This window comes from Polyergus mexicanus, unplaced genomic scaffold, assembly GCF_030449975.1.
Source record: "Polyergus mexicanus isolate NDT 795.1 unplaced genomic scaffold, iyPolMexi1.0 SCAF_4, whole genome shotgun sequence".
Classification (NCBI taxonomy): domain Eukaryota; kingdom Metazoa; phylum Arthropoda; class Insecta; order Hymenoptera; family Formicidae; genus Polyergus; species Polyergus mexicanus.
The window spans coordinates 12,145,980-12,171,710 of record NW_027223324.1 but is presented as its reverse complement, the minus strand read 5'-3'; the positions used below and the strand labels follow the sequence as shown (position 1 = coordinate 12,171,710).

The 25,731-nt window shown below is 30.1% G+C and overlaps 7 protein-coding genes across 24 annotated transcripts in view; 3 read left to right on the top strand and 4 right to left on the bottom strand.

Moving 5' to 3' along the window:
- Window positions 1–6,461, top strand: part of LOC138932899 (ankyrin-2) — a 76,529-nt gene extending 70,068 nt beyond the window's left edge. For 10 of the 17 annotated variants that reach the window (XR_011446865.1, XR_011446864.1, XR_011446863.1 and 7 more), the window contains 3 exons: window positions 650–887; window positions 4,447–4,525; window positions 4,720–4,739. Coding sequence is in view for 3 of the 17 variants with exons in the window: in XM_070295207.1 (XP_070151308.1) it covers window positions 4,447–4,525; window positions 4,720–4,846 (206 nt within the window). In the remaining 14 variants the exon portion in view is untranslated. Of the gene's footprint in view, window positions 1–649; window positions 888–2,007; window positions 2,106–4,446; window positions 4,526–4,719 lie in introns of those variants that run through there. The other 7 variants (XM_070295207.1, XM_070295206.1, XM_070295204.1 and 4 more) reach the window with 4 other exon arrangements.
- Window positions 6,462–7,644: 1,183 nt separating this feature from the next.
- On the bottom strand, window positions 7,645–9,772 carry Eif1a (eukaryotic translation initiation factor 1A). Its single transcript, XM_070295216.1, has 5 exons — window positions 9,602–9,772; window positions 9,316–9,399; window positions 8,989–9,225; window positions 8,784–8,884; window positions 7,645–8,600 (listed from the first exon to the last, which is right to left on the bottom strand). Exons 1-5 carry the CDS (start codon window positions 9,615–9,617, stop codon window positions 8,595–8,597), a joined length of 444 nt encoding a protein of 147 aa, XP_070151317.1. The 5' UTR covers window positions 9,618–9,772; the 3' UTR covers window positions 7,645–8,594.
- Window positions 9,773–10,301: 529 nt separating this feature from the next.
- Window positions 10,302–11,855, top strand: LOC138932282 (mitochondrial transcription rescue factor 1). The gene is made up of 5 exons (XM_070293955.1): window positions 10,302–10,621; window positions 10,722–10,864; window positions 10,970–11,042; window positions 11,150–11,324; window positions 11,636–11,855. The coding sequence occupies exons 1-5, from the start codon at window positions 10,424–10,426 to the stop codon at window positions 11,647–11,649; spliced, it is 603 nt and encodes a 200-aa protein (XP_070150056.1). The 5' UTR covers window positions 10,302–10,423; the 3' UTR covers window positions 11,650–11,855.
- On the bottom strand, window positions 11,536–13,871 carry Mrps31 (mitochondrial ribosomal protein S31). Its single transcript, XM_070293954.1, has 9 exons — window positions 13,773–13,871; window positions 13,359–13,557; window positions 13,195–13,260; window positions 13,044–13,109; window positions 12,836–12,920; window positions 12,616–12,751; window positions 12,298–12,498; window positions 11,968–12,182; window positions 11,536–11,875 (listed from the first exon to the last, which is right to left on the bottom strand). The coding sequence occupies exons 1-9, from the start codon at window positions 13,796–13,798 to the stop codon at window positions 11,607–11,609; spliced, it is 1,263 nt and encodes a 420-aa protein (XP_070150055.1). The 5' UTR covers window positions 13,799–13,871; the 3' UTR covers window positions 11,536–11,606.
- Window positions 13,872–14,155: 284 nt separating this feature from the next.
- LOC138932336 (tubulin alpha-1 chain) lies at window positions 14,156–20,547 on the bottom strand. Of its 2 annotated transcripts, XM_070294045.1 has the most exons (10): window positions 18,676–18,778; window positions 18,031–18,224; window positions 17,274–17,496; window positions 17,040–17,144; window positions 16,418–16,614; window positions 16,098–16,190; window positions 15,562–15,747; window positions 15,178–15,426; window positions 14,842–15,005; window positions 14,156–14,523 (listed from the first exon to the last, which is right to left on the bottom strand). In XM_070294045.1, the coding sequence occupies exons 2-10, from the start codon at window positions 18,040–18,042 to the stop codon at window positions 14,397–14,399; spliced, it is 1,356 nt and encodes a 451-aa protein (XP_070150146.1). In that variant the 5' UTR covers window positions 18,043–18,224; window positions 18,676–18,778; the 3' UTR covers window positions 14,156–14,396. The 2 variants fall into 2 exon arrangements, with proteins under 2 accessions (XP_070150146.1, XP_070150147.1); XM_070294046.1 differs by lacking the exons at window positions 18,031–18,224; window positions 18,676–18,778 and adding an exon at window positions 20,437–20,547.
- A 291-nt stretch (window positions 20,548–20,838) lies between these two features.
- Window positions 20,839–23,364, bottom strand: Caf1-105 (chromatin assembly factor 1, p105 subunit). The gene is made up of 6 exons (XM_070294044.1): window positions 23,057–23,364; window positions 22,610–22,742; window positions 22,206–22,515; window positions 21,867–22,130; window positions 21,563–21,790; window positions 20,839–21,478 (listed from the first exon to the last, which is right to left on the bottom strand). Exons 1-6 carry the CDS (start codon window positions 23,195–23,197, stop codon window positions 20,932–20,934), a joined length of 1,623 nt encoding a protein of 540 aa, XP_070150145.1. The 5' UTR covers window positions 23,198–23,364; the 3' UTR covers window positions 20,839–20,931.
- Window positions 23,365–23,779: 415 nt separating this feature from the next.
- On the top strand, window positions 23,780–25,707 carry LOC138932234 (histone H2A). The gene is made up of 3 exons (XM_070293857.1): window positions 23,780–23,977; window positions 24,068–24,275; window positions 24,889–25,707. The coding sequence occupies exons 1-3, from the start codon at window positions 23,956–23,958 to the stop codon at window positions 25,064–25,066; spliced, it is 408 nt and encodes a 135-aa protein (XP_070149958.1). The 5' UTR covers window positions 23,780–23,955; the 3' UTR covers window positions 25,067–25,707.
- Window positions 25,708–25,731: the final 24 nt, after the last annotated feature.

Below are 25,731 nucleotides of genomic sequence, written 5' to 3'. Positions count from 1 at the left end.
TGTGTTAAAGCGATATACATATAAAGAGAAAAATCTAACATATATTCATTGCGAAATTCCTCGTGCAATTTGACCAAAGTAGCGCTAATTAAACCGGGAGTTTGCAATTATAGAGGAATAGAATGATATAACATGTGTTACACACATTAAGCAGTTAGGAAATTTTCATAAAATATGAAAATTCAGCACATATACTAAACATTATTTAATATTAAACAATATGGACCAGAAAAGCAGAAAAGTGAAAAGCTTTTCAAAAAATTACATGGGATTATTCTCGTTATTCGTAAAATTTAAGTGGAATTTAATTTTTACGTATCTTTTGGAAGCTTTCAATTTGGCGATAATTTAGAATTGATAATATAATAGTTTAGAAGCTGACAAATTTTATTATATATATATATATATATATTGTTACAAAATGATGATAAAATTAATTTTTCAATAATATCATTGATCTTCATTCATCAACAATAAACTTTATTCAAATCAACACACAAAATATGTGGCTGTTTCGGTATTATTTTTGGCTTATTCATTATACTAATCACGGCGGTGGAGCGTCTCTCATCCAGATCAATCAATCAATTCATCAAAATTTAACGTTTCCGACGATAATTCATGGCAATTGATAATCTTTAAATGGCAGAAACACACGGTATGGTACCGTCAGTTTGTTCGAGCAATGCGATAGAAGCGAAGACTAGGACGAAGACACCCGGTAGAGCCAGCTGCGTGTGTTGGATGAGCATAGCTGTTGCTGTGCTGGTGCTTCTAATAGCGCTTATACTTGCTCTGGAGCCACAAATGTTTCGACGTGTCATCTACATCTTGTCTAACAATGTCCCGAAGCAAGCCGGGTACGACCATCCTTCACATTTACTAAAGTATCTATATCACTTTTAGTAATGTTAAAGTTTTTTTTAAAGGTATATATATCAGGCCAACACACAGCTTTTACAATATCAGAATAGAGATTCAAGTTGTCGATTTATATCATGCTACTTAATATTGTATCTTGTTTTCAAATTTGTGACACAATCGAAAACTGAAGTTTTCCTGATTAATGCATATCTCTCTCAAGGCTTAAATTTTCATTAAATGATATAATTAAGATTATAATAATTATTCTTGCAAATAGATTTATAGCATTTTTATAAACGAAAACTCAAAAATTCTTAAAGTTATAATACATATTAATCAGAAAAACGTAATTATTTGAAAAAATATATATTTTCGAAAAGAGATACATGATTAAAAAATATTTTCGATTGTAATGAAAGTGGTATATTAGAAGAGGAGAGGAACTTATATATATATTATATAATATTAATTAATAAAAAAAAATATAAATATTTACAAATTATGCAATGTCCCAGAAATATGCGATATTATTGATAGAAAATTTTATTAAATGTGAGATTTGCATATTTGTAATACTGGAGTCTATCTCCACATTAAATACAATCGCAATATTTTCAAAATTATTTTAATTATGATAACTTTCGTGGAAAGTGAAATGTCAACTAAATAATGTATATAATACAATGATTTCAATAATCCTGGCGATGATTGTAACGCGCAACGAATGATACTTTTATAAAACAGCCTTCTGTCACACACATATAGATTTAATCTTCTGTAGGATACCGAATATACATCACGTACGCGTGATAAATTGATTTACTACACGAAGACAGGTAAATTCGTATAAGCAAGAAGAAGCAAGCTTTCTTTTTTCTGTAATGCAGTTTCTATGCATGAATTTTGATATTGATATCCCGCATGATTGCATCTTTTAGCATTTTATTGACTTTAGTTCGCATCCGTCGCAGCAGTGTTCTATTATCGGGGACACAACAACTTTTTCATCGTGATAGAAAGATATGTTTTATATCTAGTGTTGTGCACGAAACGAACTCCTACTCTTTTCTTTTTTAGTTCTTTCCATTTTTTGTTTTCTTTTTTTTATTTCGAGCATCCTATAGTTTACTTTTACCCTTCTAGCTCTCTTCTGACAATAAGCAACTCAAGATAAAGCTAAAGTGTAGAGGGACCAACAGTCGTGTTTTTAGTCACGTTAGGATTGTTAGGCGAATCGTCATGTAAGTAATTTAAGTGTATGTACATATATATATCGTATTTTACACGTATAAGCACAAGTGTGCGCGAGAATGGCTTTCTCTGGATCTTGTCGATATACAAATGAATATACGACAAACTTCTCAAAAATAGCACTAAGATAGCTCTCTCGTTCTCTTTTTCCCAAAATGAGAGCGAGTTGCGTTACGCCGACTGATGTATTACAGCTTCTTAATATTCTACTGAATTTTCCCTTTCGATTCCTTTCGATAAAAATGTAACGTATGTCGCAGTATAAAAGGGATTAAAATCGATATATTTCCGGGGCGAATTTAGATTTCAATTTTACCTGCATCGAAAATTAGACTTAACGAAATTATATCAATTTCAATCCCTGAGAACAAGAAGAATCGAAATAGAAGATGCTTTTATGTCATCTTTTCATTCCTCGAGCTTATAATCCCTCTTTTTATCAGCGATACGCTAGTTTAAAACATAGACACGTCTGTGCGTTGATTATCGCGTGACACATACTTATTGAACATCCTCAAGTACACTAATTGAACATCCTTAAATACATGAGTTTCCCTGTGTATAATCCCTATGATATATTTCCTGTCAATATGTCAAACGCGTGTGAAAATCGGCTCAAGTAGAATGATTTTGTATCGTCGTCCTGAAAAAATTTAAATCCGCAAAGATGTCGTCCTTTTCGCACTAGGAATATTCTAGCATTCTATCTGACCGTTCGTCTAACAATACTAACTAATGTAGTTAGTACGGGCTCCTATATATAAAATTTCATGGAGCATTTCATTTACGATCGCAAAACTACGGTCAAAACCAGCGGACGGTAGGCTGAAAATTATCATATCTAATAATCGTAAGAATATCTTCTTTTCGAATTTAGCCTGACAATACTTTGACGATGCTTTATCCAAAAAAAATTATATCTTATTACGCGCGATGTAGTGTGTACCAAAATATTTGTAAGATTAAGAATCTTTTAATTTATTTCCATAAAAAAAAATCATCATTGCTTCACACTTTGAAACAATATTATACCGTATATCGAAACTCGTCTCTATTATAGAGAGAGTACCACATTTTATATATGTATGTATCAAACGCATCGAAATATATTTTTTTAATTTTTATGAATCGAAAGGAGTCCACTTTCAGTTTTTACCGTAGTACTCTTTTGTTGTATCGAGAACGTTGAATACTTACATCTCTTACGACTAACTGCTAAATGCTTTGTTCGGCGGCTTTTATCAGCGCTTTACACGAGCTCGCTGCGCTCAAGCACAACCGTACTGACAAAAGTATTTAGAATATTGCTCAGTAATATAATGTCGTCGTGTATTTAATTAAATACAGATCAACGAGCATTTATTTTTAAGCAGTGCTGTCTTCCTATGAAACGCAGTTAATTCTTCGATCCTAAATAGCAGAATAATTATATATACATTTCCAAAAAATTATGTAAAAAACTTTAAGTAAACGTGAAAGAGATATAAAATTTAATTTAATTTATTAAAATTCAGTATAATTAATTTTAGTATTTTTATTTATGTCTGTAAAAAATATGGGTATATCAATCCTTAATTATTATTGAAATTGAAAAGAATTCGATAAACTGCTATTTAGAATTCAGAGTCTCTGAACATGTATAACTATATTTTTTATCTTCTCGCATATATGAGAATATACAGCATAGATTCAAGAGCAATCGTAGTACAATCAATGACACACTTTCCTGTAGAAAAGTATGAAAAAATATAGCGAAGAATTATCTCCTCGTCGATTGTAACATTATTTATTAAACACATTCTATACATACGAGATATTATTATTTTATATATATATATATATGTATATATAATTAATTTAAATTACAATTAAGACATAGGAATTCGGCTGAGTTTAATGATATACAGCTTGTAGCATACACATATAAAAGTAATTAACATCACAGTATAAAAAAATGTATAGTAGATGCAGTAAAAGTTGTATAAAGATATATTATAAATTACGCGGGAGATATAGATCTGCTGTGAGATATATCCACGTGCGGAAAAAAAAGATATCACGATAAAAGGATTGCATTTAGTTTGGCTGATTGAGTGAAAATGCGTATATATATATATATATATATATATTATGTATCGTCAAATGTTTAGCAATGTTGTAACTTTTTTTATATGTGTCTAGTCTTATCCCCTTGTTTTGGGCATGATGTAAAATTTGAGAGATATATACGATTCGTACTCTTGTTCTCTATATAAAACACGCAGCAACGAAATAGCGAAATCTGTTACGAATGTCACAAGATGTTTGATTTGTTCTCCTTTGTTGTCGCAGAATCTGACTTTTTGCAACATAGCGAGCCATCCTTCATGGAGACGACAACGATCGAGGTGGATCCTCTCATACAGGAAAGGTATATATACATTTTTTTTTTTTCTTTCCCCCAAGGCGATTATATCTCTCCTAATAGTGATAAAATTTAATTGTTTTTATTCTGTTATATATATATATTTTTTTTATTTACATTGAATATTAGTTAAAGACATATATTTATTTCTTTTTTTTACATCTAGATAAACATAATCTTAAGAGAATCATCTTTTGCAGCATAACGACTACGCATACGGAATCGAGAACAGTATCGTCCGTGGGAGCTGGTGGTACGGATGACTTACGCGAATCTATGCAGAAGATCATGGATACGTTCATGACAGAAGAAAGAAAGGACCATTAGGAATAGAACGCGCTGCTGCCCTTCGAACCTTCATAATGAATAAAAGAGAGGATTCGTCGGTATTTTCGAAGTTGATTCTCTCGTAATTAATTTTCAATGAAGCATCTCGACTTCATCAACTTGACGTGTCCTCGGGCGTCGAGCGATGAGTTTTCGATTATATAGAGCCAGAGGCACATGAAGACGTGTCCATCGCGCGCTCCTTTGAGATATTGTCTCTTTCTGAAGCTACATAAAAGCATGCACGATGATTTATTACCACGCTGCTCATGGCCTATGCTTCAGATTTGCTTGCCTTTCCGTTCCGCTCGGTTACCTTACTTGTTTGCGTTTGTAATCTCGCGATCGATGATGTGTCTACGTATGTTGTTGCTAGTCCGACTAGCCGATCCGCGCTAGTCTTCACTATGCCAACCCGTCCATGTACAACGCCTTTCTCGTGTTGTTCAAAGCTATAATGCGAAATGGAAGGGAGGGAAAGATAGGCGAAAAAAATGTGAATGGTGGAACTGATGGAAGTGCAGCAGCAGAGGATAAGATCGTCTCGATCGTGCCGAGCGATCATCTAGATTAGTATTATTCTCGCAAGAATAGTCCATTTAAATTGTAGGATGGTTGTATATCTATCGCGCAATATGTCGCTTAATAGATCGGCAATAAATGAATGAATGAATATATATATATATATATATATATATATATATATATATATATATATATATATATATATATTTATTCTTCATTGATACTTTCGACAATGGACATAATTGATAAATTCTGAAACGAAAATAAGGAAATTGGAAATTTCTTATTGTTACTCGACTCAAGTCGCGAATTCAGGCATAATAAAAAAAAATGAACTAGAAAAGAAGTGCCGACTATTTCGCTCACCGACTGTTGATTTGATTAACAGTGAGAAATATAAATGTTTTTATGGATCGGAATATAATGTATAAATTTAACTTGTTTAAAGGATATTTCCTAACAATTTTTAATTGTATATATGATAATTTCTTAGCGTAACTTTTATATATATATATATATATATATATATATATATATATATATATAAATGTACTATGGATACGATTGTAATAATTATAAGATGCTAACAGGAATATTTTATTTATATAGCGAGCCTCTGGATACAAATATTATGTGTTAATTTGTAAGCTTGGAAGGGTTACATTATCAGCGTTTTGTCATGCCATGTGAAACAGCGTAAAATTAAATAGCAAAAGTTGACAACATGACGATGTATAGAGATTACATTGTTTAAAACCTTGCGGATCTGGATTCATTTTTAATATTCTAAACCAGTGTTAGCTTTTGGTGTATGACACAGTTTTGAGAAGCACAGAAAAGAGAGGAGGAAAAGAAAAAAATCATATAATATATAAATATATTAAAACGAAAATTAAATAAGCTATTCTATTAATGTATGATATATGATATATTGAAAGATATAATATGATTATGCTATCTGAAGTTTATAAATTATTGTCTATAATGACTGTTATACTACGTTTAATAGAACTTGCCTAGAGCCCATCTGACCTAAGGACCAAAGGCACAATCACATGCGCATCAAAATAAAATATGATATGCTCCTATATATTGTCGTAACATTTAGTATATATAATTCATTACGAATGCCATGACAACGCTGGTACTTTAATGTTATCGATGATGGAAGATTATCTCATGATGGAAGAAAAACTTTTATACATGCAATATACATTTTATTATATATTATTGCAAAGTACAAGACTACTATTAGAACATTAAACAGATGATATATTCTATGTGCAATAGCAATATATTTTGAATTATCTAGTGCTGTCAATCTATATATATATATATATATTACAAATGTATTGCATTTAATATCAATGTCATTTATCGTCATCAAAACATTAATGTACCAATATTGAACTAACGCTTTATATTTTGCACATACTTTTGTACAAGTTAATTTTCAACTTAACACATCAAGTAATCACGCATACTTCCCCTTATACTAATTACATGTCCCTCTTTAATATTATAATCGTATTATCATTACAATGGCATTGCATGGTGTCAAGATATCAAAGGAGAAAGAGACTATAATTTATTATATAATATTGTGTGATAGAACTATCAGCGGCATAATAAATAAAATGTTGCATCAGAATTACGATGTCCTCTATAGTAGAAATATAAAAAAAGAAAGAACGAGATATTTTCATCCTTTCATTCGTATATGAATACATACTAAATAACCAATCAATTGTCATGTAATACACTTTTCTTTCAAGTATTTTTAAGAATTGTATTAGCATTAGATCCGTAACAGCCTTGGTTGGATATGAACGTGTTTAAGCGCATTCTCGCGCAAGTTCCAATTTAGATTCAAAATTTTTTTGCAACTTATCTTCCTCTGGGGGATCATTTTCACACACTAGTTGTTGCACCATTAACTAGTGATCGATTATAATTCATATAAACACCAAATGGCGTACAAACAAATTTTATATAGAAGCCTAACCAGCCATAAAGGAGAGAAGAAGAATTGCATTAGCATTATCTTAAAAGAATTGCATTTCAAATGTGAATAGAAAAAATTAATTTTACGTAAGTATATATTCTTTACATTATAAATTTTATATAATTATGGTATCTTATTTATTTTATTTTTAATTATAAGGAAAAGATAGGTTCTGAAAAGAGAAAAAAGTATTTCTTCAATTTTTAGAATTTGTTAAACATACGCAATTTTATTTAACATATAAAAAAAATTCGAGTTTATAAATGTATCTTATTGTTCCGCTTAATTGTACATAAATAAACAATAATATTATTTTCCAGATTCTTTCATTACATAAAAATGATTAATTGTACATTTTCATCGTTAACAGCCGATGTTAATTGTCGAAATGTAGTACACATTATAGTCCCCTTTTGATGTAACAAATAACATGTATTGAACAATTGCACTGAGATACATAACACAACGTATGTCCCGAGAATTACACATCTGATACACGTTATTTATCGTAACAAATGACTGTATCATTATTACCAATGTGTGTAATCAATCAAACTATAATAATAATCACGCTAAGACAAAAAGTTTTTTTGTTCACTAGGAACTTATCCCAAGTTGTCTTTTAATTTATTAATTTAGCAATTTACTAATAATTGTACTGGCTCTAAAATCTTGTCAAAATCTGACAGAGGACGAGATCTCTAATTGTATGTTATTTCGTTTCTCGATGAATATTTTAGAGTGAGACATTTTAACATATAAAAGAGTACTCGCTATGATGTACATTCCTATTTCCTGCTTAAATGACGATATACATGTGTATTATTGGCAGATAATATATGAAATATAGAAAATACAGAGAAATGGTCACGAAACTGGTCATACATATTGATACTGTACAAATATAAATCTAGCAAATCTGGCATATAGTGTACTCGAAATAATGCAAAATTTAAATTTAATATATGTTAAATATCAACTATAATTTTTTTCTATTAAAAGAGAATTCATGTTCCTATAAAACTTATAAATACCAAATATAACTATTCAAATTGGAACACGTTATCCATAAACTGACAATTTATTTAGGAATACATACAGAGAGATGAGCTATTCGATAGAAGAAAACTTTGACAAATAATAGTATTCTGTGAAATGAATAGATGTCCCCATGCATTTTTATGACATACCTTTTTTTTATTATTACAATGCAGGTCATCAGATCTGTAAGTACAATAGCGTATTTTATTATTAAACATAATACATAAATAAAATGAATCAAATTTTTTAATTGGATATTGCAGGGAAAGGGGGTAAAATAGATGAGAGAAATCAAAAAGTACAAACAAGTTATAGCAATAATATAACTTGTATAGATAAAATAGTTTCATGTATGAAAGAGCTTACATTGTCAACATCATCTTCATCATTGTCGCTAATTTCATCACCAAACTCAATGTCTTCATCGAATCCATCTTCCACAAAGGTAACTGTATCATTGATACGTACTAAAAACAATTTCACATTAATAAGAAAACACTATAGATTATATCAGGTAAATATACAATAAAATGTCATACATTGAGTATTGATAATGTAAAATACCACTTACCAGTTTCTGGGAATTCACCATAAGTTTTCAAGTTACGTGCTTCATCGGCCGTATATTTCAATATGACGTCCGCTTTAGCATCCTGGTAATCTCGTAAACCAATTAATATAATATCTCCTTGATTTATCCATACTTTCTTCCGAAGCTTTCCTCGAATGTGACACAGTCGCTTGACTCCGTCAAAGCACATGGCTTCTAGTCTACCATTGCCCAGCATTTTTGTCACTTGAGCGTATTCTGCGCAAAATAAACATTGTGAGTACACCAAAATAAAACGCGAATTCTTTTCGCGTAACATTATTTATATTCCCCGCACTGCACTCTCACCTTGTCCATCCTCCTTGAACACCAATTCTCTCTTTTCGGTCTCGTTTTCATTCTTTCCTCTTCTTCTATTTTTACCTCCCTTTCCTGCAGGCAAAGTGTCATTCTCAACATGATAATGCTCAATGAAATTTGCGAGCAAACTATAATTCGTCTTTGAAATAATCTTGACGTTAATAGGTTAAGTTAAACTTAACCACATTGCAGGATAGAAATTGCAATAATCAATATTTGCGAATAAAATTTAGATAAAAAAGATAAATATGAAACGCAACGCAATCTTACTGACCTTTATTCTTTGGCATGATGTTCTAATACAGTCAGCGTTGAAGATGTTAGAATTATGAATACTCGTTGTCGATACCTTTAATCTTTGGCGACGAGGAGTTTGAATGGCCTTGAGCACTGGCAGTCTATATTCTGTACTTCTATAGCTAAAGGGAATGCCAGTCTAGAAAAAGTATTTATCTATTTTCTCGAACTTGGCTTCTAAATTATAAATATTCTCGCTATTTGCAATTGTTGAATCAACATGTATGTGATAGAAAAACTTATAGAAAATTTTGATTTAATGATTAAGTCGACTCAAAAGTCGCAGACTTCCGTTGGTTGCGATAGAAAATTCTACAAAGTAAGAGAACATAGGGGCACGTTCCACTGAACGACTGCAACGCTCGCGAGCATCATCTATCTTTGTTTAACTTTCGGTGAATAACAAGAATAAAATGATACCATGAGCATTGCGGTCGTTGAGTGGAACGCGCCTTAGGATGCGTTTAAGAATTCTGCTCGCGCAGTAAAATAGAATTTAATTGACCAATCAGGACAAAAAGAGCAAACATTTCTTTATCCCGATTGGTCAATTCAATTCTGCTTTACCACACAAGTAGAATTTTTGAACGCATCTCTACTGAACTACTATTATTGGTACTATTAGACTTTGAACTCGTACAGCCAGTTCACCTGTATAAAGAACAGACCTTAGATATATACTAATCTCAATGTTCAATATCTCACAAAAGACATGTATATTGCCTTTGTTCCCCTGTGACAGGTTATCTCTAATCAATGTAGAGAAATTTGATTATTAAAAAATTTTAAACTACATATTATGTTGTCCAGAGCAACAATTAATATTATTAGGAGAACAATATGCAACAATGCACGTACATTTTACTACATACGAAACTTTCTGGAATCAAATCTCTTGACACACGATAGCACTACAAAGGAATACAATATACAAAATCACTATAATTTGTACGTAGCAAAAAGATTCAAATCTAATAGAAGAAAAACCGTCGATAATGTAATTAATAATAACAATTTAATTACAATGTATTTATTTACATTTTCTTTTTTAACTAAAGACTTTTAATATAAATAAAAATATTTTTGAAATTTTGTAGAAAAAAAGTAGAGATGAGGATTCTGATGAAGAAGAAGAAGAGGAAAACGAAGAGGTGTCTGCTGGTTCAAAAATACTCACAATAAACGTTCCATCTCTTCGATTAGATACCATTTCCAAAGCTGGATTTGGAATATCACGCAAGTATGTTTAATTTGATGTATTAACAAAATTATTATATTAATTATATATATGTAATATTTATATTTAAATTATTTTGTATTACTAAATTCCTTTTTTTGTTCTTAGTAAAGTAGAAGAAGCATTTTATGCAAGCAAGTTTCGTGTAAATGGTAACAAAATATTCAAAAAATCCATGGAGGTAAGTTTATATATTTATGTACGACAACTAGAATAATTCATCAAACAACTTAATAAGATATTATTTTTGTATTTGACACAACTAACATAATAAATGTGATATAACAGGTGGGAGTAAGAGATGAAATTGATATAGTTTCACATCGACATTTGGATAATCCTAAGTTTCTTATTGTAAATAGAATTGTGATACTATCAATGACTCCTACATCTAATTCTGTACGAATGAAATTGTCCCGTGATAAAAATTTACTGATTGAAGATTATGAGGAACCATGGTCAGGTGCATAATTTTTGTAGCATATTAACAATAAAACTGTACTTATTACACAACTATAATAAAAATATAAACAAAATATATTTTATGTAATAATATAAATATGATAATAAATAATATGAGAATATATAATATAATAATTATAATGCTTAACTAATTCAACCAATTACTGATTTTTCATTATACTATAATATGTTATATACCATACATGGTTTATGGATTTATAAAAGGAAAGAATTTATTTGATAATAAGAAAATAGAATAATGCACAAATATTTACATTATATTTTATTCTTTAATCTCTTTTGTTTTATCAGGAAATGGTTTCTGAATTGCTCCTAGCTCTTGCAACAAGTCTTGCTTTGATTCAAAGAAATCTTTATACCACATAATATGGTTGATTTTCTCTTGAACTGTTAAATATGGATTTTTGGAAAGTCCAGTGCATACTAATTCCATAAAATGACGTACTGGTCCTGATTTAGGACACCATTCTTTCAAGTGACGTTCCATAAAGACATGTTCTGAAAAATGAATATTCTGTTCTTCTTCCATTCCTGAAATGATATGATATAAATGGATTATGATATATATGAATATTAAATTAAATTTTAAATATTGAAAAAAAAATATCTGGTGTATATAAAACCTTGTTCATTGTCGATAGGAAATTTCCATAATTTTCCTTGTTCTGTCCAAAGAATCAATTCTTGAAATATGTTGGCAGGTGGGTAAGTCATCAATGCTTTAAACTCCCTTTGTTCTAATGCTGCCCAAGTTTTCAATTCTGGTATATTTTGCGAAGTGATACCCATATTTTCAAAAATACGACTAGGCTCCCCATTCCATAAATCGATGTCTTGTCTATCATACGACAATCGATTAAAAATGATGTTAGTATATCATAAGAATGTGATAATTTAATGTTATATAATCTATTGTGTAAAATAATACTTTATATCATTTCTGCACGACATACCTGACACGTGACTTTTTTAGATCATTATTTTGTTCAGATATTTTGATATTATTTAACAATTGTTTTGCTATACTATTTTCAACCACTGGTTGCTTGTTATATTCTTCGAGCAGAGCGTGTATTATAGATTTCTTTTCTGAATATTTGTTATTTGTTTGTTGTTCTTCGCGTTTTGGCGATTTAGCGTCCTCTTTTAAATTCCTATTAAATATCGAAAAATTTCAAGAATGTCGTTAAGAAATTTAACAAGTTACAGATAGAAATATATTTTTATGTGTAGTATATATGATTTATTGTATTCTGTGCTAATTTACATACGTCTTAACCAATTGTTCTTCCCTCAGTATTTCTACTCTAGATGCAAGAACTTTCTGAAGTAAATCTGATGTAGTCTTTGTTTTATCTCCACCAAGTGTGCTGGCTACATTTTCTGCTGCACTTATTAATTTTTTTTCTATAACAAATATGATTTATTTATTACATACATTCAGCAAAGTCTGCATTTCCCATTTCTTAAATTATTATTACATGAAATTACCATACGACATGGCTTTATTCAATGAATTCTTAGATTTCTTTTTAGGTTGTATAGCAACATCAATGGTTTTCTCCAATTTCCTTGCCTAAATGGAATAACAAATGCTTTCATTAAAATTTATTATCTTATATTTTCTCTCAGTAATATATGTTGTTATTACACCGCTTTTGAATGCATTAATTTTTTACTTCAAAATGATACAACTTACCTTCATCATGTTATTTATATACTCTGTTAAATCTGTTGCATTTTCCGTTTTTGTAGTTTCTTGTTTCTAAATATAATAAGATGTCAGAGAATTTATTTTAAAAAGTAAGAGATTTTCATAATTTTAAAAAATAAAAATTTTTTTTACACACCGTGTTTTCTGAGCAAGTATCTTTAACTGTCCCAGTATCTCTGGCTATCTTTGTAGATATAGTTTGCTAAAAATATAATAAAACCATAATCATAGCTATTCTAATTAAAATAATATTCTAAATTAATAAATGTTAAAATAATTGAAAATCATTAAATAATTTACTTGTATCATATTGTTTAAGAAATTTCCTAAATTATTCCTATTATCTGATGGTGCAGAATTTTTAATATTTTTCTTTGATTTGGCTTTTTCAGTGTCAGAATCAGAATCAGATGATGATGAGTCTGATGATGACGAACATAATCTAACAGTAATATTTCGCCATTGAAATAACGCTCCATTTAAGGACTTTATATTATATCTACAAAAAATATAACATTCTCCAATATATAAAAATAAAATTATATAGCATAACAAAAACTACTTTATATATTATTTTATATGCAGCATAATAAATTACTTTATCAACTACATATAATCAATACATGAAAAATATATTTTATATATATAATATATAAATAAAATTGTATTATTCTTAATGTACAATATTTTTATTATTTTCCTATAAGTACTTACTTCGATAATACATATACAGGTAACATATTTGCAAAATGTCAGTTATATCAATTATATATTAATGCAAAAGTAATAGTAAAAATAATCTGCTGAAAGCAGAATTTTTCAGACTGCTTTTCTACAACAACGTCACCTTAGTAGAAGTCTCTGCAAACTCGTTAACAAATTGTATATATCGATAATTGATATTGCGTATGCGAAATGTCGGTACATTTCCGACAAAATCATATAATCTAGTGAGGGTAAAAGATTGCGCTTGATGCTATTTCCGTTTTTAGCATAAGATTCTTCGTCCTGATTGGCCCATCAAACGCTTCGAAGCGGAAATAATTAAACGGAGTGCATTTAAAATGATTCAAAATTGATATGTGAAATGTGTAGAGTTAGTTTACAAAACGAACATTTTTATTAGAAAAAAATGTATCAGATAGAAGAAATGTGTATAAACAATGTATTTATACGGATACAATCTCTTATATTTTTTTGTACGAATATATATATATTATATCACCAACAAGAGTGATAGGTACGATATAAACTAAAGACTTTATATCAGAATATTATATAATAATATACACATTATTATAATAGTATTGAATCAATGCATAATATAACGAGGCGAGTTCAATATTCTTCCTCTTCCTCAGTATTGACAGCGTCTTCTTGCACTTCACGATAATCAAGTTCTAAGGCGGCTAGATCTTCCCTGGCTTCCGAAAATTCACCTTCCTCCATACCTTCCCCGACGAACCTATAAATAGTTTATTATGCATTCGTTTCTCGATAAATATATTGTAAGATTGGATATAAAAGAGCCTCATTTAAAGAATCTTTTTGCATTATATTAAAAATGTATTACTTTTTTAACATTTGAAACAAATATTCGATATATTGAGAAAATTTAATATATAAAAATTAAAGTGTTAAGAGTATTATGAACACGTTGAAAAAAAATATTAAAAGGAGAGTGCTGCCTAAATATATTGTTTCAAGAAGAATAACATAAACGTAATTAATATTAATGTAGAATTTAGATTTGAATCTTACAATTAGTCTTTTTTTCACTTACCAATGAACGAAAGCTCGTTTGGCATACATAAGATCGAATTTATGATCGAGTCGAGCCCATGCGTCCACGATCGCCGTTGTGTTACAGAGACAACATACCGCCCTTTCTACTCGTGCAAGATCGCCACCCGGTACAACAGTAGGCGGTTGATAATTTATTCCCACCTATTATTAGCAATTTGATGATTGTAATTTAATTGCAGTTTTTTTTTAATTTTAACTTTTTTAATTAAAATTTAAAGTTAGAAAGAATTTTTTAATATTTCTCTTTACATTTTAATTTTTATATTTTTTTCTATTCTTAAATTTATTTGCTCTCGTTCATATTTAATCTCACTTTGAATCCCGTCGGGCACCACTCGACGAATTGCACGTGTTTCTGCCGTTTTATCATTGCGATCGCCGCATTAACGTCCTTGGGCACCACATCGCCCCTGTACAGCAAACACACCGCCATGTACTTTCCCATACGCGGATCGCAATTCACCATTTGGTGATTCGGTTCGAAACAAGAATTTGTTATTTCTGCAACAGTCACTCTTTCGTGTCCAGCCTTTTCCGCTGACAGAACGGGAGCATAAGTGGCCTAAAATATAAGTGCGATAAAACTCATCAGTAATTTGAATATAATTAAAACATCTTTATGGACCAAATAATCAAAATGTTTGAGTTTTATGTTATAAACGTGTTTATGTATGAAAATTAGGATTTTTGATCTTACGAGTGGGAAATGAATACGTGGATAAGGCACTAGATTTGTCTGGAATTCGGTGAGATCGACATTCAATGCTCCGTCAAATCGTAAACTAGCAGTGATAGACGAGACTATTTGTCCGATCAGTCGATTTAGATTTGTATAAGTCGGTCGATCGATGTTCAAATTCCTTCTGCATAATTCGTAAATGGCCTGTGGATAACACGCAATTATAAAAAGAGAGACAGACAAGAGTTTATTATAATACTATTTAAAATATATCAGCATATATACATGTATAGATAAAGATATTGTAATAAATTTTCTTTTATATGTGACTTTTATATGTGATAAAAGACATTCGGCAGAATATGTAAATTTTTACTGATAAAATCCGAAGAGAAATTACTGTTATTTCGTAATAGTTTCATTAATAATGGAATTGTAGATTAATAGATCCGATCTGAGGTTGATTAAAAGTTTTATATAGATATGTAAAACAGACATTTAATTTATCAAGATATTTAACGTCGATTTTAAATTTCAATAATAATTATACGGACCTGATTATCCACAATGAAAGCCACCTCGCTATGCTCTAATGTTGGATGAGTGTATAGAATCGCGTTATAAGGTTCCACTACTGCAGTTGACACCTACAAAAAACATAGAGAGATGAATTTTTCTACTTAGATAATTAAACGAATAAATAATTTCGTAGTATAAATAAAAACAAAATTATCTATTAGATAAATAGACACATTTTGCAAATAAGAAAAAACGTATATATACGCAGATTATTTATACTTGAATATCTTTTAGAAGGATCCGAATTTTCGGATTTTAAAAATTGGAACATCTTCTAATGAGGATAATATATTACCTGTGGGGCTGGATAAATGCTAAAAGTTAGTTTACTTTTCTTCGAATAATCGGCGGACAATTGTTCCATAAGCAGACTCGAGAATCCAGATCCTGTACCACCCCCAAACGAATGGAAGATCAAGAAGCCTTGCAAACCTTTACATTGCTCTGTTAGTCTGCGTATTCTATCTAAAGTAATGTCTATAATTTCTTTTCCTGAAAATTATGAAAATAATTAATAATAATGCTGTGTTTTGTCTATGTGAAAAAAATTTGTGTATGTTTTAATATATATATATATATATATATATATATATATATATACAACTTTCAATGATTGTAATTCTGTTAGAAAGCATTTACGGACATATGTTTATTAAACAATTTGAACTCTAAATGATTTCAATAACATGCTCTTAATGTATAGACCTCGAGTCATGGGATACCCTATATATATTAATATTAATCAAAAGTCTTCTAAAAGATCATGCAGCAAGTTATTTATCGAGATTTGAAAGCCAGTTCTTTATTTATTTTTTCTAATAAAAACAATTAATTGCAATTACATCGATGTAATTAATTTTTGCGTTATTGTAGATTAGATATATAGGAATTATAACGAGAAATATATATTCAAATACCTATCGTGTAGTGACCCCTAGCATAATTATTAGCCGCATCCTCCTTGCCGGTGATCATCTGTTCCGGATGGAACAATTGCTTGTAAGTACCCGAACGAACTTCGTCTGAAGTATTAAAGAAATGACTTGTATCATTTTAAATCGCTATCAATCCGTTAATGCGCAATGCAAGCGAAGCGTTAAAAAAAAAAAAAAATTATAAGAATTGAACGCTCAAGAAAAGGGAACACTTGCCTACTACCGTTGGCTCGAGATCGACCAAAACCGCTCGCGGAACATGTTTTCCAGAGCTTGTTTCAGAAAAGAATGCGTTAAAAGAATCATCCCCATGACGTACGGTAGTGTCGCTGGGCATCTGTCCATCCGGATAGATACCGTGCTCCAAACAATAAAGCTCCCAACAAGCATTTCCCATTTGTACACCCGCCTGCCCTATATGAATGGATATGCATTCCCGCTGCCAACAAATAGATGAATATATTTACACAGTATCCCCTGTATGTAAATTATACGCAATAAAATTTACGCTCCAACCATTTTTATTGGCCTGACGTTTTTTTGTTCAGTTCTTTATCTTTTATATAAAATGTTCATTTTTTGAAAATATAAGAATTGGTAAAAAATACATTCTTTCGCTTTTTTCTTTTAACAAAGATGATAAATAATTCATTAGCAAATAATTGAAAAGTTAATATAATTAGCTTCTGTTTTCAGAAAAATCATTATTTGCCGTAAATATTTACTGATATCCGTAACGATCTTATAGATACATTACAAATTAAAGATAAAATTGTTCCATTACATCGTATAAATTATGTTATTCGTTCTACTACGCTACGTTAGTTATGATTACCACCTCAAGTAGCTTTAAAAAATTCATGACAGACTATAAGTTTGTAGCCTCGTAGAGAAAGACAATGTAATGTGCACATACACATGATTATTAAACGAAAAAAATACTAGCATTTATAAAATCTGTTGTATCAATTACCTTTTTCGCCATATTTTAAAAAAACTTCGTCTCTATATATTAGTTAGAACAATCACCGACATAGGCACTCACAAAAAATTGTACATTTCACAAAAACAAGTCATACAATGATATCAAGTTACGCGGAAGTATTTCGTTCACTTTGATTGATTCATTAATTGTTTCCTTGTTCCAGATACTCTCTTAACATTATTCTGATCCATGAAATTTAAAAAAAATTATATACTATTGTAGTTTATATAAATATTTTAAATTCACGCACTTTCTGACAAAATGTCTGTCACAAATATTCTGGATAATTATTCTATAAAAGATAGATAATTTAGAAAGAGATATCAAAACTCATTTTGTATGTAAACAATGTTACAATATAAATTCATGGAAAAATCGACTTTACTCTGTGTAATTGATCGATTCAATTGCTTGATTACAGATTCTCATATCTAATAATTCATTTATTCATTTTAATTTTTATAAAATTAGAAATTAAAATAACAAAAATTTTACTCATAAAACAATAAATATTCGAATAATTGTATTATTTTCACAAGTCATTTCACAATAAGATATCGATTACGAATAATCTTTGATCAACTAAATACTTTGATTAAGCGAAATCTGTCGAGCGAATTTTACGAGACTGACCGCAAGAAACTGCGTTCGACAAGGGATGATTATCGATGGCCAAGACGTCGTCGACTAAAGCAGAGACATTATCTGTCAACAACGTTTGGTAGAAAAATGCCCACCTTGGCACGACATATCCTTCGTTATTAATTCAAACATGTCCTAAAAGTGAGCATCTATCGGCATGCCTATAGTCGCCCTACTTTCTGACTTGCACACACACATAGATAGTGTATTGTCTCTTGCGATATTATACATCCTATATCTGCATAGTAAAAATCGATTTTTTACAGGTTGACATACTGTAACCATAGCAGCTTAATCGAACATCAAACTGCATACTTGATATGTGATGCCTGATTGCGCGATTCATCCAGAAGATGATTTCACATGTGTGTGAGTAACGTCAAATTTATCATTCATTTATAAAATATCTAAAGTTTTGAAAGAATATTGGCCCGCAAAAAAATATTATGTTTTGATATCCTTAAAAAATATGACAGTAAAACTTAAAAAAAAAAAAAAAAAATTTAGATAGATAAGCATTAGGATTATATAGGATTGTATTGTAGAGGAAGAAAGAATGATTTTACTAATATAAAATTACGCCGCCAACATTTGTAATGTGAATCGATACTTCATATATAATTTAAGTTTCGCGTGTAGCTTTGAAAATATATGTGTATATATTCCAAGCATATTATTTAAACTACAGGTAATAAAACCACAAAAATAATATAAAAAGAAATTTATTTATAATATAAAAATTAAAAACTTTATTAAAAAACAAGATCGATTTCTATTTTCTTTAATATTCAAGATTTTTATTAATTATAATCGTATATTCTTGAAAATGTTATGTACCATATCACATTTAATTTTCTGATCACATTTAATTTTCTAGACTTCAATATTATTAAAAGAAAATGAAAAAACATACTGTATTAAAAAAAATATTGTCTTTAATATTTGTTAATTTATTAAGATGAATACATTTTATTAGGGGTTCTTTTCTCATGTGAATTTTTCGATTGATCTTTTAATTATTTTTCTTCAAGTTTCTTTCGCACACATTTAAATAACTTGGAAAAGCTTTTAATTGATTTTATGAGCTATAACTACCCCTAAAGTATGTATATACCGAATATTTAAAACTGTATGATACACGTACGATATATTTTTCGAGCTATATACTTTGTGAAACACATGGATTATGCGTTTTATGAGGAATAATGTTATCATACAAATATATACAATTTCTATTATTAGAATGTTTATAAATACGCACATCAAAATGCGTAACAAATTGATAAAAAACTTATGTTGATTGCAATATTTATGCAACTTGTAATTAACAATATAAACCGTGATATAGAAAACAATTTAGAAATCACAGAAATTTTGAGAATATTATAATTATAATTTCTCATCACGCGTGATTTTTACTCGTTTTTATGTAGATATATATTTTTGTAGAAGACTCCATTTCAGAGAGATATAGATATAGAAACTATAATAAAATAGAAAGAGAAGAATGAAATATGTATATTTAACTTTAATGCAATTGTATTAGTTCTATAAAGTGTTTTTCGTAAAAAATAAAAACTTTAGAGTAATATTCTTTTTCTCTAAAATGTTTATTCCGATTCCGGAATTAAATTAAACGAAAGATCTTTTTATTAAAATATAAAAATATATATATTTTTATGTGATAAATATTATAATTAAAAAAATAGATTCGATATTAATGCAAATATGACGAAAAAACAAAGTACTCACCATTTTTTTTATTGCATATACTCTGTAACGTGTCGGAGCGTGTGACGACTCGATCACTGGCTGACTTCGCGGATAGTACGATCACTCTGCTTTGCATTTAATAGTGTTATATACGATATTCGCATCGGAGTTCATAGGCAACGCGGATCAGCTTATACTACTACAGTATTCGCGACAATTATATACATATATGCATGTGCACATCTGCAGAGTGCGTTACTATATTCTAGTATAAACTTTTCTCGAGAATAGTATGATATATATAAAAGAATGCTTTTCTTTAAACTTCGTTCGAATTTAAAGATATCTTGTATGGAAAAAAAACGTTCTTTCACACATTATTTATAATATAAAATTTATATTTCTTATAATATATTCATCTTGAAGAAATATATACGATCTCGTGGTCGGCATTCGCTATACAGTATAAAAAAAATAATTACATAATTAAACTATATAAGTTTCAGAAAAAAATTTTTGTGTACACAAGAGCTATTATTTTTTAAGTTCTTTTGGACTCGATAAAGTTATTAATTTTACTCTTCTAGGGGTTTTATGACATTTTACAGGAGCAACATCAGGTTTTGGTGGAGTATTCCTGATTTTAGTTTTGTTCGTATTACTATTACTTTCCTCATACACTAACTTGATATCTTCTGTTTCTTCTGCATTCTCACTTGATTTCTTGTCTATTTGTAAAGCACTGATCTCTGATTTAATACTTTGACCATCTACTACTTCACTCAATTTCTGTTTATTCTGTTCTTCAGGTTGATGTACTATTGTATCGATTGTATCAGATTTTACAATATCAATATCCATTGCACAATCGTCAACATCAAATGTTGAAATGCTGCTTTTGATTACACTGTCTTTGTCTATATTTCTTGAGTTTTTGCCAGAATTTTTACATTTATCTGTTAAAACTGTATTTACAGGATTTTTCATTTTATAAATTTTACCTAGTTCACCTTCTTGAAACTGTATTATGGAGCAATAGCCATCGCTCGAGGATACAATTAAAACTTGACCATCACTGGACCTACAAGAGAAAAAAAAAGTTGAATATTAGAAGTAATTTAAGCAGATGTATGTAATAACTAGATACTAATAATATGATAATTACCATGAGAGATCATTCAATCTACCATAATGAATAAGTGATATTACACCAATTGGACAAGTTTGTTGCGTATCGTAAATTAATACAGAACTTTGTGTTGCAACTGCAAATATCATCCTATAAGGCAATGTTATCAGCGCATTTGGTCCATTCTCTCGCAATTCAAAATATACTGGACAACATCGTATTGCTATAGTACACTCATTCATTGTAGGCAAAATCATTATTGGTCTAAAAAAACACATTGTTAAAATTGATAAAATTTTTTCTAAATGATATTGTGAGAATCAGAAACTTTGATACTGACTCTTTCAAATTTTTCCTGGAGAACACAATCGTCGCATTTGATATAGTTTCTGTAGTTTCATGTGATTCAATTATTCCAGAGGGAACAAAAATCAATGATCCATCTATTGAGAAGGTCAGCCTGCGAAAGAATGATTTAAATGTGTCGTCGTAAAATAAACGTACCATCTTCCCTTCCAATGGGCTACCAAATGGTGTTGGAATTGTGGATTTATAAACTCGTTGAACAATTTTTTTTGTAGCAATGTTTATTAAACGAAAATGTCTAAAAAACAAGAAACATGTCTTTCAATACAAAACTGAAATATATAAAATGTTTGGCATAATATGGATTACATACCTGTCTGTGCTTATAGTGCATACATATTGATTGAGGGGATCCCAGGACACCCCTTGGACAAAACCTTTATGATCTGATAATATCGCAGTTTTACGTCCTTTTTTAATATCCCATAATATAGCAGTGTTATCAACAGATCCAGAAATTAAAGAATTAGAGTCTGGTGACCAGCTGATGTCATAAATATCTTCAATATGACCTCTCAATACTTTCCAAGAAGTCCATTGTTCTTTATTTTCAGTATCGCTTGAAGGTGGAGAAGAATCTCGTCCTTCTCTCTCCTTGACTTTCCACAAGATAATAATTGATTCTATATATTAAAATCAATATTAATATTAATATGTCAAAACAAAAATAATATAAAAATAATGTAATAATATCATATAGATATAATAATTGCTAACCATCATCTCCTGATGCTAGAATTTCTTTTGATGGGGAAAATCTCACAATATTTACTGCCTTTTGATGACGATCCAAGTCTATTGCAAAATTCACAGTAGCTCCGCCATATTTGGTTGTTGTTAAATGCCAGATCTATGCTTAAACACAATTGTTTAAAATATATTCTGCACATACATACATACATACAAACTCAATTTTATTATACTTTTGACTATATTATAATATAAAATTAATTGTACTCTTTAGAAAGATATTATTAAAAAATTTTTGCCTTTCAGAAAATATAGAAAATATTTGGTAGTTTTAATAGGATTATATAAATCTATTCTTATCAGTATGTTTACTCTATTAATTTTATATTAATTAAAACAATGCTTTTTCTATGTATAAATGCAATTTTATATATATGATATATAGTGTCTTTATATATAATCTTTCTATATTACCAAAACGTGACAGTCCGCTCCTCCAGTCGCCACTCTCCAAAACGGTTCTCCTTTCAAATTTTTGCATATACCATTTTGTATATCAACACTCAATACCGGGTCACGATTGTGATACGAAATTTCAGGAGTAGTAAATTTCATTATCTCGATTAAAATTAACCGGTATGATCGTCGCACGTATCACGATGTATTAAGTAAAGAAAGTAGAGAAGCGATGGTTTATCCACTTAACCTTCAAGCTATCAGAGTATTCGCGCCAAAAATTTTTGACATTGATTGCGTTCTGTATTATGGAAATAGATTGCACGCGGTTCGAATATTCTCCTAATATGTCCAATTTCATGAGATATATAGCGGACATGGTACAGCTAATCGATACTCTGGGCAGTGATATTAGATTTGGACCAATGAAATTATAAATTTTCTAGTAAATTCGCTGATTATAATTGTATTTTTAATGTAATTTATTTATTATAATTGTAATTTAAATGTAATTTTCACTCTAACTTGAATTACAGAATCGATACCCAGATTCGTTGCCTCGTTCCATTTGCGGAATATTTAAACTCCCTATGAGAAGAATATTTATGCACGGTTGCATATCTTGAACAATATTTTGCAATGGTTCTAGTGATTCTAGTAATATAAAATAACATTCGCGCTAGATAACTAGAGATTTTTAACGACGTGTCTTGGCGCGCTCGTTCCCGCGCAAACGAACGTCTTCCTGACACAATCGCCGTCAAAATATCTGAATGTACATGCGCGTAACCGTTGGTTGCGCGGGCCGCTGCTTCATTCGGCTTTCAGCGCTCGGTGTCGACATATCCAGTTCATAGACTCTCTCTCTCTTTCTCTCTCTCTCATACACAGAAGAATCGGATTCGATTCAGTGAGATATGTCCGGACGCGGCAAAGGCGGTGAGTAAAGGAAAAGAAAAAAAAGAATTTCTTTCGTTTCGCTGTACGCCGGCAAACGGCGATGACAATCTTCGATCTAACTCTTTCCAGGCAAGACCAAGGGAAAGGCGAAGACTCGCAGCAGCAGGGCAGGGCTGCAGTTTCCCGTGGGGAGGATCCATCGTCTCCTCAGGAAAGGCAATTATGCGGAACGTGTCGGCGCCGGTGCGCCGGTTTATCTCGCTGCCGTGATGGAGTATTTGGCGGCTGAAGTGCTCGAGTTGGCTGGAAATGCCGCCAGGGACAATAAAAAGACTAGGCAAGCTCTTCCTTCATTTCAGCGTTTCTCTCTCTCTCTCTCTCTCTTTTTCTCGTTACCTCTTGTGCGTTAGCTTTCTTTGTCTCTCCGTTTACCTTTCTCCTTTTCTCTTTCGCGCTTCGTGCTACGACTTCCTGTTTCTATCTCGCGTTCGATTTCTTTCGTATCCTTATCTTCATAGAAGGAAATAACATCATTGATCAATTTGTGAAAATTATTTCTCGATCGTTTTCGACATTACCTTGAAATATATACGAGTTATATCCGACATGTATAACGCGTATAACGCTACGTTTTTTTTTATTTACTTCAAGGAAATATCAATCACGTTTTATTATTTTGATATGTATTAATCTTTGTTTTTGGTTGGAAACTTGTTAAGTGTGTATAAGTATGTGTGTATTTAACATTGTTTGACACAAATTGTGTAAATAATATATTTGTATATTTATACACACATAATATAAACAAAAAGAAGAGCTTTATATATGATTACATACTACTACTATGTAAAGTGTTTCCGCATTTTCTATTTCTGTATTTATTTATCATTTATGTACTTATTTGTCATTATTTATTTTGTTTAATTTGTGCAAACATTTATCCTCTACAGGATAATCCCACGTCACTTGCAATTGGCTATTCGTAATGACGAGGAGCTAAATAAATTATTGTCCGGTGTGACCATTGCTCAAGGTGGTGTTCTGCCTAATATTCAAGCAGTCCTGTTGCCGAAGAAAACTGGTACTGGTGGTTCTGGAAAAGGCGACAAAGCGTCACAAGAATATTAGATTATTATACATTTATAATTCTTTATCATATACTTTAGAAATATGTCTCTTTTTCTTGAAACAAGAGGAAAAAAACAATACCCTTATAAATCTCAGCAGCAGATTTTACATTTGGATCTATTTGGATACATTGGATCTACATTTTTTTCTTGCGTGCTTAATTGACAATCTACAGGCAAATAATATTATATAGAGATTTTGGAGTAGATATTCTATTATATATACTATTTTCATTCATGTTTTTACATTGCTATCGTATCTTGGACACTGTTGAAAGTATAATTACAGTCTCAATAAAGCGCATTTGATTGAAAATGTCCCAGTGCTGAATAATAAATTTTCAATTGTGTTATGTTCAATTGTGTTAATTCAAGACTATATATGATGTTACTGTTAATGACATTTCCTCACTTATGAAGTACAATGTTTTATTTAAGTGATGTGTATTATATATATTTTCTTTTGCCATAATTTCTTTATTACTTTTTTTTTAATTCATTATCTTTTTATGTCTCCTGTTCGCTCTTATATTTAGAACCATAATTTTTATCGTATTACCAATAAACATTTAAACATATATAAGGAAAGCGTTTGAATATTTTTGTTGAATGTACAACGATATTTAATGTGAAAATAAATAACATTGCGTTTCCACTTGAAGTTTG